The following is a 17,545-nucleotide window of genomic DNA, read 5'->3' on the forward strand; positions in this document are numbered from 1 at the left end:
ATAGCTGTTTGGGGAGTGGGGACTTTCATTGAAAGCCTGATTGCCTTTCCTGCATCTGATCTAGATTCTGTGTTGGATGTGAGAGAGATGAGGCAGGGCTCAGCTGCAAGCACAAGGGAAAATGAAAAGCTAAGGAGCTGCTTATGAGAGTTCCCAGTATTACTCTTACTGAGTATTAGGTAGTAACTTGACAGAAACTTAAGAAAGTGATATTTTTGCACACTTGTAACCGTGAAAGTATTTTTTTTTAAAATACAGTGAAGATTGTATTTGGGGAACATTTTCTTTGTTTAAGGAGTGAAGAGGTAAGGATTAGGACTGCACTTAGAGTCCTATTATAAAAATGTTTGTAAAACTTTTTTTGACTTCTGGTATGTACAGAATTTATGGAGTTAGTTTTTGTCATAATATGAAGCAATGACTTCATTAATTCATGAATCTCATCACAGCTATTAGTTTGATGGTTCATTTGTTTTCTGTGGTATGAACAGTGTGCAGACTCAGTGCCGTCTTAATCATAAACTTATATAGGAAAATAAGTTCACCATCATTAAACCCCCAAAAAATATTCACACCAGATAGCTCATGCAGATACATGCTTTCTTTAGAGCTCCAAAGTTGGGGTTTTTTGTGTTCCCTTTTGGTATTTTGGTTTTGGGGCTTTTTGTTGTTGTTTTTGCTGTATATCTCTTTTCACAATATTCTTGAGGAAAAATAAAATATTTAAGTGGTTTAAATTAACCAATTTAATTGATTTAAAAAGTAGAAAAACCTTGAGTGTAGTTTCCTGTGTACTCAAGGATTATACAGCAGCATGTACAGCAACTTTCTCTTTTGTGTAGAGTAATAATAGAGTACTCTTTGTGGTAAATACAAACATTAGCATTTTAAAAATCAAATAGTTTTACATCAAGTAATATTTCTCAGGAGCTGAATGCTGATATTAATTTCAAACAATGTCAAAAATGTATTCGTTAGCATAGTCAACTATTTGTAACACTTAGATCTGAAATGGCTTTTTGCAAAGTCTTCTGACATCCTTCATTTCCGTATGTTTAGAGAGGATAATGCACGTAAATATTTGGCCAGGCTGGTGTGGATGCACGTGATGTTGAGAGCTGTTCCAAGTGTAACTGCAGAATCCTCAATTTGCGATTTCCCTCCCTCACACCTCAGAGGGGGTGTGATCCCAACCTGCGTTGCCTCCAAAGGTTGTTTTTTAGCTTTTTCAGCTTCTCTTGCAGAACCAGTGGAAAATGCAGAAGCATATGCCTCGTTCTGTAAGGCACCTCTCCTCACATAGGTTGTATAAGCCTTCACAGAAAGGCTCAGGGTTTATAAACGTAACGTATTCTGGAGCTTCCTCACGGTAAACTTTGTTATGCTGTGCCTTTCCTATGCTGTGTTTTCTTTTTAAAGTTCTCATTTCCTGTTTCTTTGCTTTCCCCAGTGATCTTCATGAATATATCCTTGCGTTTTGCTTTCAACGCAGGATTTGCTCTTTAACATAGGACTTTCTTGAAGGATGTTGTGGACTTCAGGCTTTTTTAGTTTCTCGCAGCACTCTTGCTTCTTTTGGGCCTGTTTGCATCCATGTACTTGTCTTCCTGGTCAGTATTTCAGAAAAGGAAAAAAAAAAAAGTCAGAAACATCTATGTATTATCAGTGCATTGGCCTCATTTTGACTCAAAGCCATTTACAAAATGCCTTTCCTGGCTCAGAAAAGACTATTTTTCTAGGACCGAATTGCGACCTCTTGATAAATCCAGTGCTTGATACCATTGGCATAATGGGGCCTTACCTGATCATAGCAGACCAGAGCCTGTTTATTTGTATCCTTCTTATTAAAATAGCAAAGAATAGAGTTTGAAATGCTACTAAAAATGCTATAAAAGCTTTAATCCTGCCAGGCTTCGGAGTAGTCTACCATCAACAAAATACTGCATGATCTGAGTAGACTACTTTGAATGCTTTATACTGAACTGCTCAACTTCTGTTTGTATGTTTTGCTTTAAGGGTAACTATTTTTGTCCATGTATGAAGTAATTAAAAACAGATCAGTACTGCTACAGCTCTTATAAAGAAGCCCCTTAAGCATTGATGGAAAGGTGCTACTTGAAAAAATCGTTTGTGTTCTGGAAAGCTAATACATCTGTTTTGTCAGCGGCAGTGAGAAAACTCCAAATGCAGATTAGAATCAGGCACCAATATCTTACTTGCCACACAGAAAATTTTAATTAGAAAAAGTTAATTTGGGCAAATTCTTAATGATGGTATGAGTTTCACAGCATTGTCCAAGTCATTCTACTAGCATTTCTCCCTGTCCAGATCTTAAATCATCTATTTCTGCACAGTGTAAGACAGTGTTGATTTGAAATCAACCATGATTTTTTGAGTCCTTCTAGAGTAGTCTAATTTTTTAAACCAGCAGATCACATTTTCTTGGTAGCAGAAGAGCTATAGCTAAATGTCTGACTGCATCTTTCCTGCTAAAGCCTGGCAGGACTACAGCTTGAAGATCATGTCAAGGCTCCTTCCACTGGGAACAGAACAGCCTTGGCTGCTAGCCTTAGTTCTGTTGCTATCCAGGAGATTTGCAGTGGCCAAATGGTATCCTTTGCATACATTTATAAAGTGCTGGTGCTTTAGATATAACATCCAGCCAATAAGTGGGTTTTTTTGTTGGAAAAAGGAGGGTTCATGTTACAAGACCAAATGCTTTGAAGTCCTTGGGATGGAGTCTACTGGGAAACAACAAGAAAACAGATATTCCCAAAATAGGGACTCAACATTTTTCTTGCCTGTCATTTTTTAGCTTCCCAATGAACAGAAGTATACTTTGCTCTAGACATAATTTATTTAAGTTGTCCACTTCTTAAAAATATTTTGTAGTGAAGAGTTATCCTAGTCTTTAGTATAAACATACATGATGTACAGGGCCACACATTACCGCTTTCCCTGTAAAGGGTACTGCTGGCCTTGATTTCTTTTGTTACAACATGTTACCTTTTTTTCTTTTTACATTTATTTTGAAAGCCTCCTTTAAGGTCTTGATCTCAAAGGCTATGAATCCACAAAATACTTTTGGACAATAAAATTACTTCACTGCAAGTTTTGTGCTTTGTAGGGAAGCAAGTCTGTGGGTTACTAGTCCTTACCTCCCTTTCCTCCTAGGTCAGGAAGATCTTTTAACTTTTTTTCTAAAATTAATCTCTGGATAATTTTAAAGAGAATTGTTGCTGGAAAGTCATTTTTTTTTTTCACCCTTGAAAGCACTGATGTCAAATCCAAGGAGACTTCTAGGTGCCTGAGTGAGGTATTTCAGAACTCAAGTTTTATAGTTCATCTCATGCTGGAAATACCTATCCCAGAGGGATGATCAGTGGGGGTGTAGAATAACTCTCTCTCTTTTTGTTTTGGTGGGGTTTTTTTGGTTGGGTTTTTTTTTTTTTTTGGGGGGGGGTTTATTCTCACTTTGTTAATGTGTCATAACTTTTTGAAAAGGAATGAAGAGACTGACTTTTACTGGCCTACAGTCACACCATGTTTGGCAAACACAGATGAGAATTGTTATAAATGTCTTGCTGTAACATCAATTTTGGCTTTTATGGCCAAAGGTGATGTGGAGGGGTGTGAAAACATTTCATTATAGCAAGTGTGGGTTCACCTGCTTCCCTTCTCCCCCTTCCCCAAGAATTTCTGACTGATTCCAGGGCCTGTTCTCCATACTGAGATTGCAATTTGTTGTTGTTTGCCTGCTAAAGAAAGGGGAAGGCTTTGTGTGCTATCCATTCTTCCTGATCATTTTTTCAGGGCAGGTAGAAGCCAGACACATAAAACTTGTTTAGTTTTTGATCTAGACCATCCATGGTAACTTGTTTCTTTTGATATCTTAAAAGTGAAATTTACTCCTAGTAGCAAAGCACCAGTGCTCACAAACACAAAATAAATTAGATTCCACTGTGGATAATGGTTCTTGGTAGGACGGATTGCCATGATGGAATTCAGCCACTGAGGAGAAGTTTCTCATCTAGTAGAGTGCAGCAGGTGGAACTTCTCATCCTTGCTCTTTCATAGTCATTTAAGGACAAAAAACTTCCAAACCAACCCCATTTTGAATGGTTTTACAGTATCATTCTGTTATTTTTGTGTCTGAATTGGAGGATTAAATTTTCTGCATATGCCTAAATTCATAGAATCATAGAATGGTTTGGGTTAGAACGGGCCTTTAAAGGCCATCTAGTCCAACCCCCTTGTAAGAAGCAGGGACATCTCCAACCAGATCAGGTTGCTCAGAGCCCCATCCAACCTGGCCTTGAACGTTTCCAGGGATGGGGCATCCACCACCTCTCTGGGCAACCTGTGCCAGTGTTTAACCACCCTCATTCTAAAAGATTTCTTCCTTATGTCTAGTCTGAGTCTACCTCCTTCTATTTTAAAACCATTACCCCTTGTCCTAAAAAATTATCGACAAATTCTTTATTGCTAATCTTTGTCTCTTTTGTTTCACAGGAGATGATACTTTAAAGATATGGGATATTAGACAATTCAAAAAGCCTCTTAGTTCAGCAGAAAGATTGCCCAGCTTCTTTCCAATGTAAGTACTCTTAATTTATTTCAGCTAGTAGAAATAGCAGTAGTTATGCCGAACAATCATTTTTCAGTCTCTTATGTCTTCTGTCTAGTCAGATTAGCAGCTTTTCCAGAGGAGGCCAGTTCATTGCCTTAGGTTTGTGTGATGAAATATATAAGTAATCCTCATTCTTATTTGGTCTGTGTTTAATAAAAAAAGAGCTGAATGAAAAGGAAATACAACATTAAGGTGTGTGGTATGAATTGAGGTTATGATGTTAGAAGTGCTCATGACTGTGTTCTTTGGTACTAAAATACTATATTGTACTGCATAGAGCTAAGTGTTGTATTTAATATTTTTATCGATACTACCTGCATTTCTATAGCTGTAGCACAGGCAAATCCAACTCTAAAGAAACGCAGGTCATGGACAGCTCAATCTTGACTACAATTTGTAGCATAAAGGAAAAGTAAATAGACAAACATTTTTTACCACTGTATAAACACATTGCCTTGCACCATTGAGGAATGCATCATCAGCAAAAACAGATTTAATGACTGATGTATTTTTTTACTTAGTGATGATAACTAGATTTGAAAATACTTTTTTAAAATTGTTCTTCATGTTGAGAAGTTTACAAGACTTATGAGCAGATGAGTTTTGTTGGGAGGAGGGTTTTTATTGTATCTGCCAGTTTTGTACGTTCTATACAGAGCTGCAGTTGTACATGTGAGCTGTGTCTGTTAACAATAGTAATAGGTGACAGGTGACAAAAGATTTTTTTAAAGCTTTGTCTTGAAAGGATTGACAAATAGAAAGGATTATTTTTATATATAAGTTCCCTATATATTAATTATTGGTTAACCCAGTATGATGATTTGTTTTCCTCAACAGGACAGATTGTTGTTTCAGCCCAGATGATAAAATACTCGTCACAGGCACCTCTGTTAAGAAAGGTGGTGGTAGTGGGAAGCTTTTTTTCTTTTATCGGGAGACATTCGAGAAGTTGTATGAGATAGAAGTTACGGATGCAGTAAGTATTTCAGTTTACTTTTGTCAACTATTGTGCTTACTATGGAACGTATTTCAATGAACTCCAGCTTGTATAAATGCAACAATTTAATGGCAAAAGGAAGGGATTATTAGGAATCCCTCCATCAAAAATACCATTCTCACCAGTAACATGAAAACATAAAATTGTGAATCTGTAATACAGAAGAGTCTGTGGCTTGAAGTGCCTTCCCCTGTACAGAAGAAAAAAGCTTAGTATCTTAGTTGAAAAAAGATCCTTTCACTCTTGTGGTGTACGTAAGTGAGCTTATAGATAATAATGAACAGGAGTGGGAGAAATAAAAATAGAATTACCATTGCTTAAGTATGGCAATGTATGCTTGAGTCCCACTAGTTGTTGCAGTCTGTCAGATAGCAGCTTTGTTGCTTTGTTTCAGGATATTATTTTCTCTTTCTGCACTTTTCTTAAGCCGGTGTAGTAGACCAAACTCCCTTGTGCTGGTGAGCATTTATATGGAATTTACATTTGTGTTTACCTTTGTTTTCAAATCCCATTTTCTCTTCCAATGCATCCTAAAGCAAAATCTGCTTAGAAATGAATGTTATATCCATTGTTTCTGTGGCAGCAGCGTTGCAAATTAAAAATGCAGATTTTGTGTCAAAGCAGAAAGCATGTTTTTTTTTTTCTAGACGGGAGAAAACTCCCTGTTTTTTATGTTATGCTTATATTCTAAATCTATTTTTTTATTGGACATTGGAAGTTTTATTTAGTACTAAAGAATTTCTCCAAAGATAGCATAAATTGGATTTAAAATTTTTCTCCTTGGGACATACTAAACCTCAGCTTAACTCATGAGAATTTCTAATGAATTTTTATTTTCTCATATAAGTATTAAAACCGAGTATTTTTGTACATGTAAATATGTATATATGTGAGACAAAGTGCGAAAGGTAGGTTGTTGTAGGAGCTCTTCTATCCTTGGGCACAGGAAACAGAATAGCTTAGCAATACCATTCAAAATGAATTTGGACTCCTTAGCACTAAGTGTCTGGATGTGGTCATGCTGGCATCTCCACTTAATGATGGTGAAGTCAGTAAGAGTGTATAGAAGCTTTACCTGAGCTCTAAGACTGCAAGAGTGAGAAGCTTGTCAATGCTGGATTGTTTATCTTTGAAAGAAATTACATAGTGAGAATTACTGCTCACTGACCTACCTGTTCCATTCAAAGGAAAGAAAATTTTCACTTGCTAACTTTGTCTCCCAGAAAAATGTTGGTTTTTTTTTTTTTTTTTTTTTTAAATTTTCTGAAGTAGAGGGTCTGTTTATCTGCTGAGGTTGACAATGCTACAGCAGAGTCCAGAAAAGATCATTTTGCTATCTGTTTCTCTCCGAATTGAGAGATAAATTTCTGTTCTTGTGCTTCAAAATGCAAGGGAGAGCTGAGAATGCAGCTGAGAACCAACAGTAGGAAATTGTTGGGAAAACAAAATTAGGAGTTAGTAAGAGACTTCACTGGGGCCATTCACATAGTAAAATTTCAAGTATGTGAAATTTCAAGTATTCTCAGCAGGTTCATAGTTTTTACGACAAATTTATATAGGTGCTGATATTTATATGGTACTTTTTAAGACTGTAGTAAATTACTTTTCTCTATAGAGTTTTAATGCTGCTGGTTTTTTTCTTAATTTGTATTTATAAAAATTTAAGACTCTTATTCTCCTACTTTGAATGTAATAGATCAAATGAAAATAACAGAAATAATAGGTGAAGAATTTAGACTAATAAATGCTGATATTATGACATAATTTTCAGTGAGTCAGCACTAATAATACCTCTACAATCAGTCTGTCTGGCTTCCAGCTTCAACACCACAGACCTGAGAAGAACACAGAACATATCAACCCGAATCTAAAAGACTAAAAGTTACTATAAATGGTGTCATAAAATAAAAGCAGCATATTTTTTCAAGTATGTCAGCTTTTTCATTAGTGTTCTTCTCAAATTGCCATGTTTGATGAAATATAAATGCATAAAGGCATGCTAAAAACAAATTAATTTTCAAGAAACTGGCTTTTGTATTTTATAAGGGGTACATTTCTTGGAGAGACCACTGGCCTATACATTGGTAGATTAATATTTTGCATGTAGTTTACCAAAGCATTTTTTTCAGCAGTATAGTAATTACTTGCTTTCTACAGAGTAGTTTCCCTTTTTTTCTTTACACTCTCTCAAAAATGCAGATAGCAGTTAATGTAATTAAAGATAAACATGTAATGTTGTCTAAGAGTTTGTTTTGTCTTCTGTAACTAAATACCATACTTTACCTATTGTATGTTGTCTAGTGCTTTAATATGTATCTTCAATTTTTCTATTGTTTTATTAGACATTGCATAGATGAATTGCATATATTATGGCAATATTTGTAGTAAAAGCACAAATATACCAGTATCTGTCTCTGCAAAGAGCTTGATCTGCTCTCATTCCTTATGAAAATAACTTCAGTTATTTCAATTAGATTTAGTCCAAATTGCTAAAGAAAAAGAGCATCATTAGTCATTTATTTCAAGTATAAAATTAAAATAATAAGGCTTTTTGAGGGCAATTCTGTACCAGTTTAGAGGTAGAAAATATATAATCAGAATAACAGAAAACCTACTGTGAAGAGAAAATATAAACTATTAGTGTGTTACTTTTTAAATTTCACAATGGTTTTTTTTAAGGAAATGCTGGTAAGCTTAGAAAATGGAAAAACACTGAAGAGCAGTAAACATGGTCTTAAACCTCCTTGGTAAATAGCCAGTACAATTGGCCTGTGAATGAACCTAGAGGGTAATGGGAAAATATTTAATGAGAATGTTTGACCAAAGCTGCGTCTGACATTCTTTTCCATCATACCACACAAACCTTTTTTCACCTTTTCTTTCAAGTTTTCATGGGAAAACCCATTACTGTTTCCGAGCTGCATACACAATGATGCTTCTCTGACTATCCTGTTCTGCCTCTACTGATCTGTGACTTAGAGATAGATTGATGCAGACATAGGAATTTTATAATTAATAGCACTCAGTAGATTTTTCTTCCATGAATTTATCAAGGAGTGAAATTACCCATGTTGCAGGTTACTGACAGGGTCATTTACTTACTACCAGATTAGATCAAAAGTCGGAGATGGGAGCTCCTGCCTCTCCCTCTCTCATAAGAAAGCTGATGCTCTGTGAGCAGTACTTCAGCCTTACGCTGGCTCGGTGTGTACAGCGGTGACTGGAAATTATGAGGCCTTTGTACCGTGACCATAGTTATGTGTGCTAAACTGTACAATTACAGTTGTAATTTAACAATTACCAAACTTTAAAAAATCCTGTTATGCACATGCAGTGTTTTCATAGATTTTTGTCTCTGTTTTTTCTTTCTTGACAGTATTATCTGTGAACAGTTCTTTTGTTCTCACCTCAAATATCCTCAAGAAAATATTTATTTTAAACTTTCTCTATTTGAGCATTTGAGGCTTATTTTATGTTAGAGATTTAAAATTGTATGTAGAATGTTTCTTCACTCCATTTAGATGTATGAGGAGAGTTAAACAGATGTCAGGAAATGTAACTGCCAAGAGAAAGGTGCAAAGTGTACGTACAGAAACTCAGAGGCCATTTCCCTCTCCTTTCCTCAGGTAGTATGAGAGGAAGAAAGACCTGTAGCTGCTTTGGGATGAGGTCTCATCTTTTGGGATGTCTGTTACTGCACTTTCTTTCTGGAATGGAAGGGAGATTTCATGGTCAGATGCAAGTCAGGGAGAGTTTATTCCTAATTCTTGTTTTGGTTATGCAAGTATGAGATCTTCATGGGAACCAGTTATAAATACCTAGTATATGGGTAACAGAGTTGGGTACGCAACATTTCCCCAATGTCAATCTAATTTAAAATAGCCGTGGATAGCCACTTGGATCACTCTCACTTGTCTGTCATTCATTTGGCTAGTTCAAACAGATCACCCAGTAGTTATCCTTATTACAGACAAGATTGATTTTGGCAGCAGTAGAGCAGTCATTCTCCCCATATGGAAAGGAAAAGTAGTACACCCCGTTACTGCCAAGCGAGAGGGGGCACTGAATAAGAAAAAAAGTTGTACAATTACAGAAATTGCTATTTTTTAAATGTAAGTAATAATTAATTTTAAAATAAGCCAAGATTATGAGATCCGTGTACATTATAAAATGAGATGTGCAAGTTTTCAAAATACCCTGCAGGTTTTTGTAGATAACTGCAGTCCAAAAATACAGATTAATGATTGTTTTGGGAAACCTGTTTCTGTTAGGAGGATTCTTCAATATCTTCTTAGTTTCTCAAATTCAAGCACAAGTTTAATTATTAAATACACCTGAGAATACCTCTAAGGGATGTTTCAGGATGGTCTTCTGAGACAAGCTATAAATAAAGCTTCTTTTTAGATTAAAGAGTGAAAAGGAGAGAAGGAATGAGGAATATGAAACTTCCAGCATCCTTTATGTGCGGTTGATATAGGATTGCAGTATTTCTTTCCTTGACCTCAAACGATATCATTTACTATTTATAAGATGCAGTAATATAGTAGAGGGCTTTTCCACTGTGGCTCATTTCACTAAGATTTAAAGCTTTTAAATTTAAGAAAAATAAGTTCTTTTGGCTTCTGGAAGAGATCATCATGCTACTTCTAGGGTTTTTTTTTTTTTTTAATAAGCTATTTATTTTATTTGAAAGGAAAATCTACATTTTCCACAATAAGGAAGAAAATAGGATATTTAAGCTCCAGTAAATCTTTGTGCTGATTGAAGTTCAAAAAAAAAAAATATAAAAGATGAATCACAGGAGTTTGTTTTCTTTTATAGTAAGGTAACTTGACAATTTCTGTTCTCTGCTTTCATATATGTGAAGACAATGTGGTTCTTCCCTTTGTATATCCTGCAGCAGCATGTACTTTGTTTTAGGGAAGCTGTCACTAGAGGTCTGAGATATCCGAGAGAAATAAACTGTGCAGGTTTCTTTACTGTAACAGGGAGTAGGGAGTGTAAGTGAAGGTTGTCCGTCTTAGTATTGTGATATACTGTGACGAAAATGTGGCTGTAATTTAAACAAACCAGGTATTTGAAAATACCCTACCTTGCAATTACAAGGAAATCAGTTTGTTGTCTTGATTAAAAGACGACAAACTATTTATCAAAATAGGAAAGTCTTCTTCAGTGTCTCAGTTCACTTCTAAGAATATATTTTATAGCTGTACCTTGAAAGATAAGTGATACAGCATTGCTATCCATATGTTCTGTATTGAGATTCTGCTTTGAATTATTGGCCTCTGAAAACGGTTTTAGAATATTTTTAGTTTCTACATAGAAAATTATAAATTTTATACACTTCTGGTCTCTTTTCTATTGAATGTTTCTACACATTTTCTAAGTCATGTTTCACAAGGGAAAAACATTAATGTTGTTTCCTTTACTACTGTATTCTCATGAGTATTTTAAATCTAATGATAGCAGGTCAATGCGTTCTAGATATTCCCTAACTTCCCACCTTATTTATTGTAGTTGGCTCTTTTCCTTGGAAGAGCTCCAGGGGAATCTCAAACCTGAAGATTTTTGCAATTGGGGTTTAAAGTAGATTTTTAATATAGTTTTAGTATATTTTTATTGTGTGAGCAGCCTTTTTTTTTGGATCAGAGCATGCATAGTATCCGTATATGAGTGTTAACCATCTTCTTGCTCAAAAGAGGAAGCAGAGTGGAAGCGAAGTGATAGCGTTTGTTGTTCAGCTTTCCAGACATCTGGAAATGACATGGGTTCAAATATGTTATTTAATCTTTTTGTAATTAAAAATGCAGCAGTGTTGTAAGAGTTACTTGGTCTATGTTTTGCCCCACCCCCAGGTGGGTGCATCCAGGAGGCAGACCAGCCTTTTCCAGGTACAGCAGCATGGCACGCCAAGACATTGGGTTTTGGATCACTACTGTGATCTAAGACACGGGCAAAAATAAATTACAGAGCATGCAGTGGGAATAAATGTTGTCTCTGAGCAGTATTATCTTTTTATGATTCTTAAGGTAGAACCTCTGTTGTTCCTGGAGGGGAGCACACAGTTAATGTAGCTGGTGTCTCATGCAGATCCTCTGCTGACAGATCAAGGTGACTGTAGAAGGAAAGACGTATATATGAAAAAGCCTTTCCTTACTATACTAACTTTTTGACTTTACTGTGCTAAAGTTGACGTTACTTTCCATTCTGCACGTCAGCCATCACAGAATCACAGAGTGGTTTGGGTTGGAAGGGACCTTTAAAGGTCATCTAGTCCAACTCCCGTGCAAGGAGAAGGGACATCTCCAACCAGATCAGGTTGCTCAGAGCGTCATCCAACCTGGCCTTGAATGTTTCCAGGGATGGGGCAATCTGTTCCAGTGTTCCACTACCCTCATTGTGAAAACTTTCTTCCTTATATCTAGTCTGATCCTTGATGATTATGTACAATAGTGGTATTTCTGCAGGTAAGACCTCATAGCAGCCTTCCAGTACCTAAAGGGGCCCTGCAAGAAAACTGGAGGAGGGACTTTTGTCAAGGGCATGTAGTGATAGGACAAGGGGTAATGGCTTTAAACTAAAAGAGGGTAGGTTTAGATTAGACATAAGGAAGAAATTCTTTACTGTGAGAGTGGTGAGGCACTGGAACAGGTTGCCCAGAGAACTTGTGGATGCCGCATTCCTGGAAGTGTTCAAGGCCAGGTTGGATGGGGCTTTTGAGTGACTTGGTCTAGCAGAAAGTATCGCTTCCCAGAGCAGAGGGGTTGGAATGAGATGATCTTTAATGTCCCTTTCAACCCAAACCACTCTAATTCTATTAGTATCTTCAGATAGAATGTTAAGTTTCTGATTTTTTTTCTTTCTTCATTTTTTTCCTTTAAATTCTGTTTGCATGGAATTGTAAAGAAAATAGCTCTTTGTACATTTGGAGAAAAATGTGCCAGTACATTTGGGGAAAAATGTGTTTAAACATTTGCTTATAAGTGTTTTACGCCTGTTTCTTGACTTTATGAGAACATGAGAGGGAGGAAATGAGTGTTTTCTTTTGAAGCTTTGAGATCTTGAAGACAGACAGGAATTAGAATGCTTATGTGCCTTTTCTGCAGCCCAGCATAATGAGATTTTTAGTATATTCTGAGTATATTAGTATATTCTGAGGCATTTTTTCTCTCTTTTAACAAGTTATGTATGTATGTATGTCATAAGCAGTTGCAGAGAAGATTTCAGTCCATGAAAACTATGAGCCACTTCATGTGGTCCATGAAGATTTGTACAAAGACTAGATTTGTATTCCCTGTACAGCAGTCTAAGTACCTGAAGTTTCTAAATGGTTCCATCTTAATTATAAAATTAAAAAGCTTGAAAGCCACTGCTTTAATATATTTCCTAATTACGAAAGTTGTTTAAAAGCGATGGTAGCTAAATAAGGATGGGGAAGAATTGTTAAAAGATTTTGTGATAGTGGGAAGCTGTCTTTAGCTGTTAGCATACAAATATTTTAATGGTTTCTTTAAAGACTTAGAAATCCTTTGAAATAAATAAATCTTTTTTTTCTGAAATAACTTTGTACGTTTCCCTTCTCTTCTGGGAAGATGTATCACTAAAGTCAGATCAACTTGATGTTGTGTAAGTTTGAGAACTATAGAAGATAAAGCTGGAAGGCAACCTGAGACTTTATTTCTCGCTTCAGCACAAACTTGAAGTTGCTTGCCCCTCTCAAATATAATATAGTACAGCTATGGGCTTAGATAACAAGTAATGTTAATTTGAAAGGTAGTTACTGTTTTTTGTTTGTTTGTTTTTAAACCCACTAATAAGCAGTCAAGTTTCCTAATTAGTGTTGTTTAATAATGTTTTAAGCTCCTACATGTTTGAAAGATACTGCATTGCACAAGCAGTTGTTCATCATGAATATGTAGGGGTTTTATAAGAGAAAAGACAGAATAGATGTGCTAAATAAATTGTACTGATTTTGACAGACTGGTGCTTTTTTTAGCAATGTTGGAATTTGTAAAAATTACAGTTAAGGTAAATACTGAATTCAGTCGGAAAAACCCCATTTGGCCACTGCTGTGGTGACCTGTCCTTACAGAGTCTACAACCATGGTCAGAATGTAATTTTACACGTTCGCTATCTTCCCTGCTGACATGCTGCTTATCTAGCTGTCTGGACAGCCAAGTGCAGCAAATCTGAGCAGCGCTGTTCAAACAGAACCATCACATACTGTCATGGCCACTGAAGCAAAGCTTGCACATAGGAAAGAGAGAAGGTTTGTTCAAGTTTTTCTTTTCCTAACCAAAAATATTTTCTTAGAGCAGCAGCTCTTACTGTTACTTTTTAAATTGTATATCTTCAGAGCAAGTTCTGAAGGAATTATTTATTAGATTGTAGGTTAGGAATGGGGTAAACAGTAGGGTGAATATAGGCTGTGTTTTATCCCTGTTCAGTTTTTAAGTATCTCCAGAGCTAGACTTGATCTTTCAAGCGAAGAATCTAAAGATTTGTTGGACCGTTTTAGGAGTTTGTATCTGCTGTATTCCTATTGCATTTGGAGTATTTAATTTGGCTCCCAGGATCCTTCATCCTTGAACTGGAGAGTTTTATCTAAGTAGCACAACATGCTGTAATGTAGATCCTTGTTAGTTTTCTGTTTTTCTTCTATAGTTATTTTGGACATTGTAGGCTGCAGGGATTCACCTGACCAAATATAGATGTCTACAGCTGATCCAGTCACTCTAGGCTCCTTTTCTAATCAACAGAGAAAAATAAACACATCCAGACTGTGATTTTATCTCATCCTAAAATAGATATCTAAAGTAGGTTAGATGAAGGCCACTGTAAAATGCTTATTTTTCTCCATTAGCTAAAAAGGGAGGTGAAAGTTTGAAGTCCCGTAAAGATTAGAGTTATAGACACCTTAAGTTTGTGAAGTAGGTTACCTAAGATCTTAACTTCCCTCCACTGATTTTTATTCTCTCTTGCTAAAGACGCTGGGACATTTCCTCTCTTGTCCTCTGACCTTGCTAATAGCAACGTAGGGGACAATGGGTGTCGTAGTTCAGCCTACATCAAAATCCCATAAATTCTTGCTTCAACAGTTAGAGATGTGTGAAAGCCTAGGGATTAGCATGTTCCCTTTCCATTTTCAGTATTTATCTGGAATTAGCAGTATTTTTTTTCTAGTGGTAATTTGCAAGGAAATCACTTTTGCTTTTCCCAGTTTACAAGTGGGATGTTGCCTGTACACTCACCACAGAGATAGTACGAATATTAGCTGTAAGTCAGCATCATTCAGTAGAGATTTCTGCCTTCTCAGGATAGTTTTCTGTAAGTGTGGAAGTAGATAGATGCATTGTCTCCATTTACCGGATTTATTTGTGTGTACTTTCTTTTAAACAGTTTTTATTAATAGCCTAGAGTCTGCCAGAGCAGACATTAATTTAGTGAACTTAGCCTAAAAGTCTGGTAGCTGCAGATAGCTGAATAATCAATTCTGGCATTTTGGAGCAAATGTATAAGCAGACTGAGAGTCGAGAACTGTCAGAGAAGAGTGAAAGGATGTACCTGCAGTGAAGAGAGAGAAAAATTGGAAAGGTTTATCCAACAGTGCATAACTGATATGGAAGCATGTTTTTCTTTCCTCTTCTCTGCATGGCAGGAGGAGCTTTACTGCTGAACTTGAAAAAGCTAGTACATTATCATGCATTATCTGAAAATGCACGTCACATGAAGTGTTTGTTTTTGAATACCAATACATGCTATTTAACCTCAAAACTTGACTGTCTTTAGAGAGAAGTGATTGTTTCCAAAGAAGACAATGCCTGATTGAGAAGCAGTAAGGAGGGGAAAGAAATTAAAACACCGTTGTAAAATATATAGCTCCTCTAACTTAGTCATTTTGCAGTAGCAAGGCAAGAATATAGCCCCATTGATTTAAGTGCTGCAGAAGTATATGATGATTCATATTTATGTAAAAAAAAAGAAAGTCCTTGGAATGTTTTTGAAAATGCTGAAACTGGATATCATGCCAGTCTTGCAGCAAATTATGACCTCCATATTCCATTAGGTCAGTATATGCATACACACATAGGTGGCTGTTTAATAAAACTTTGCTAACAACAAAAGATTGGCTTTTTTCTCAGGGTTCTTATACATATGGAGGTGGTTACATTTTGTGGGATATAAGTCAAAGTTTCAACTCAATTGCAAAAAATAAGAGGTCATTGCTTCCTTCAACTCACAAACATGTAAAATGTTAGTATAGGAATACAAGAAGACAGCAATGAAAGGAAACCTTAATTTTCTGTAGCTCTCTTGAATAGTACTTTCAAGAGATATTATTTATACATGCTCTCCTTATTTTGTTATGTAACATGTAACCTTACATTTTGGTAGATTTAAAAGATAGTGTGATTAAGTGACTGCTCAGGCTCTGGAATGTGGCAGAAAAATATTTTTGACATAACAATTAGTATGTGAATGCTATACATAGTTTATGATATATAGGAACTAGGAGCGCTTACTGTATTTGCTCAGATTTTTTTCTTAATATGCTTTAACTATGTTTTCCGTAGTGCATTTTCTCACAACTCACATAATCTCTGCCTCTTGCTAATATGGAACATCTCTGACTCTTCCTAGTCCCTCTTACTCGAATTTATTAACTTTTTGTCACCTTCCTGCCTCCAGCCTGTACTGACCCCTCTGAAATTGCTCTTCCAATCCTGGAATCCTCTCTATCCATGCTGTAAAACTGAATGTTTTTACCTGAAGTGTGGGCCAGGGAACTGAATTTTGCCTTCACTGCTGCAATCTTGAGCCATCTTTACAAGCAAAGATCCAGGAAAATTCTTGCAAACCTTGACATCAGTCTGTAGTTTTATGACCACACCAGCTTCATGGTTTTATCTAGGGGGTAAATTTTCCATTTCTATGCCACAAATCATTTTAATCTTTTCTTGCTGACCTTGTAAAATGCCCTCTCTGCATTGTTTACTCCTGTCAGGGCGTTACCCAAGTGCTCTGGACAGTTTCAGTTGAGGTAATTAGCTTTTGCTTGCTGAGAAGTCTGCTTCAGTTGTTCTTCACTTTGTCTGTTAAACACAGGGGTATATTTCTAGGCCAGAATAAATGTCCCATTCTGTGTTACAGAAAAGGATGTTGTAGGCTTCAGTTTCTCATTTAGAGGCACCGCTGTTAAATCCCGTATAAGCACTGTTACACACATAGCACCAGCAAAGGCATGTGTGTTGTTGCCTGGTGAGGTAACCCAGGTGGAGAATAATCTAACAGAAAAAAAAATTTGGTATAGTTTACTGTTTACCTGCAACAACAGCTCTGCTTAAATGATGACATGGGTCAGAACAGACTTATTAGGAGTGAGACTATTCATGAACCATCCCAGACTTGCAGATGAATTGGATCTGCACATGTCTTGGAAGAAATGCAGGTGGAATAGCACACAAGGGAACAGTGATATCATCACTTTTGCCTGCCACCTTTCTATGTATTTGAGTTTTATGGTTTAAGATTACCACATGTTATTAAGCTTTTAAGTTATTATAGGTAACATTTTTCTAAAACTGGAGTTTATTTTAAAAGAACTGGGAGTCTGAAGTGAATATAGTGCTTAGTTTAAAAATAAAGTAAAAATTACATATTTTTCAGGCAATTCATATTTTCTATTTAAAATACTAGTATAGCAACTTCAGAAAATAGTATGGCTAGTTTCAAGACCATTCAGTAATATGTTCTTATTTTATTAGGCAGTTGTTTAGGAAGATAAACATTTTAATCCAGATTGCAAAAAAAAAAAGATGTATTTAAAATTGTGTAGATATTTTTTAATTGACTTTTTGTTTAAGTCAGCATTACAAGACAATCTGTTACCTGAAAAAAATTACAAAGGCCTGCTATC

The 17,545-nt window shown here is 36.0% G+C and overlaps 1 protein-coding gene across 2 annotated transcripts in view; it reads left to right on the top strand.

Moving 5' to 3' along the window:
- Positions 1-17,545, top strand: part of WDR70 (WD repeat domain 70) — a 125,070-nt gene that overhangs the window by 89,537 nt on the left and 17,988 nt on the right. For both annotated transcript variants that reach the window (XM_086771031.1, XM_086771030.1), the window contains exons 12-13: positions 4,513-4,597; positions 5,468-5,606. In XM_086771031.1, the coding sequence (XP_086627157.1) occupies positions 4,513-4,597; positions 5,468-5,606 (224 nt within the window). The remainder of the gene's footprint in view (positions 1-4,512; positions 4,598-5,467; positions 5,607-17,545) is intronic.

Source organism: Chlamydotis macqueenii, chromosome Z, assembly GCF_036417535.1.
Source record: "Chlamydotis macqueenii isolate bChlMac1 chromosome Z, bChlMac1.mat, whole genome shotgun sequence".
Classification (NCBI taxonomy): Eukaryota; Metazoa; Chordata; class Aves; order Otidiformes; family Otididae; genus Chlamydotis; species Chlamydotis macqueenii.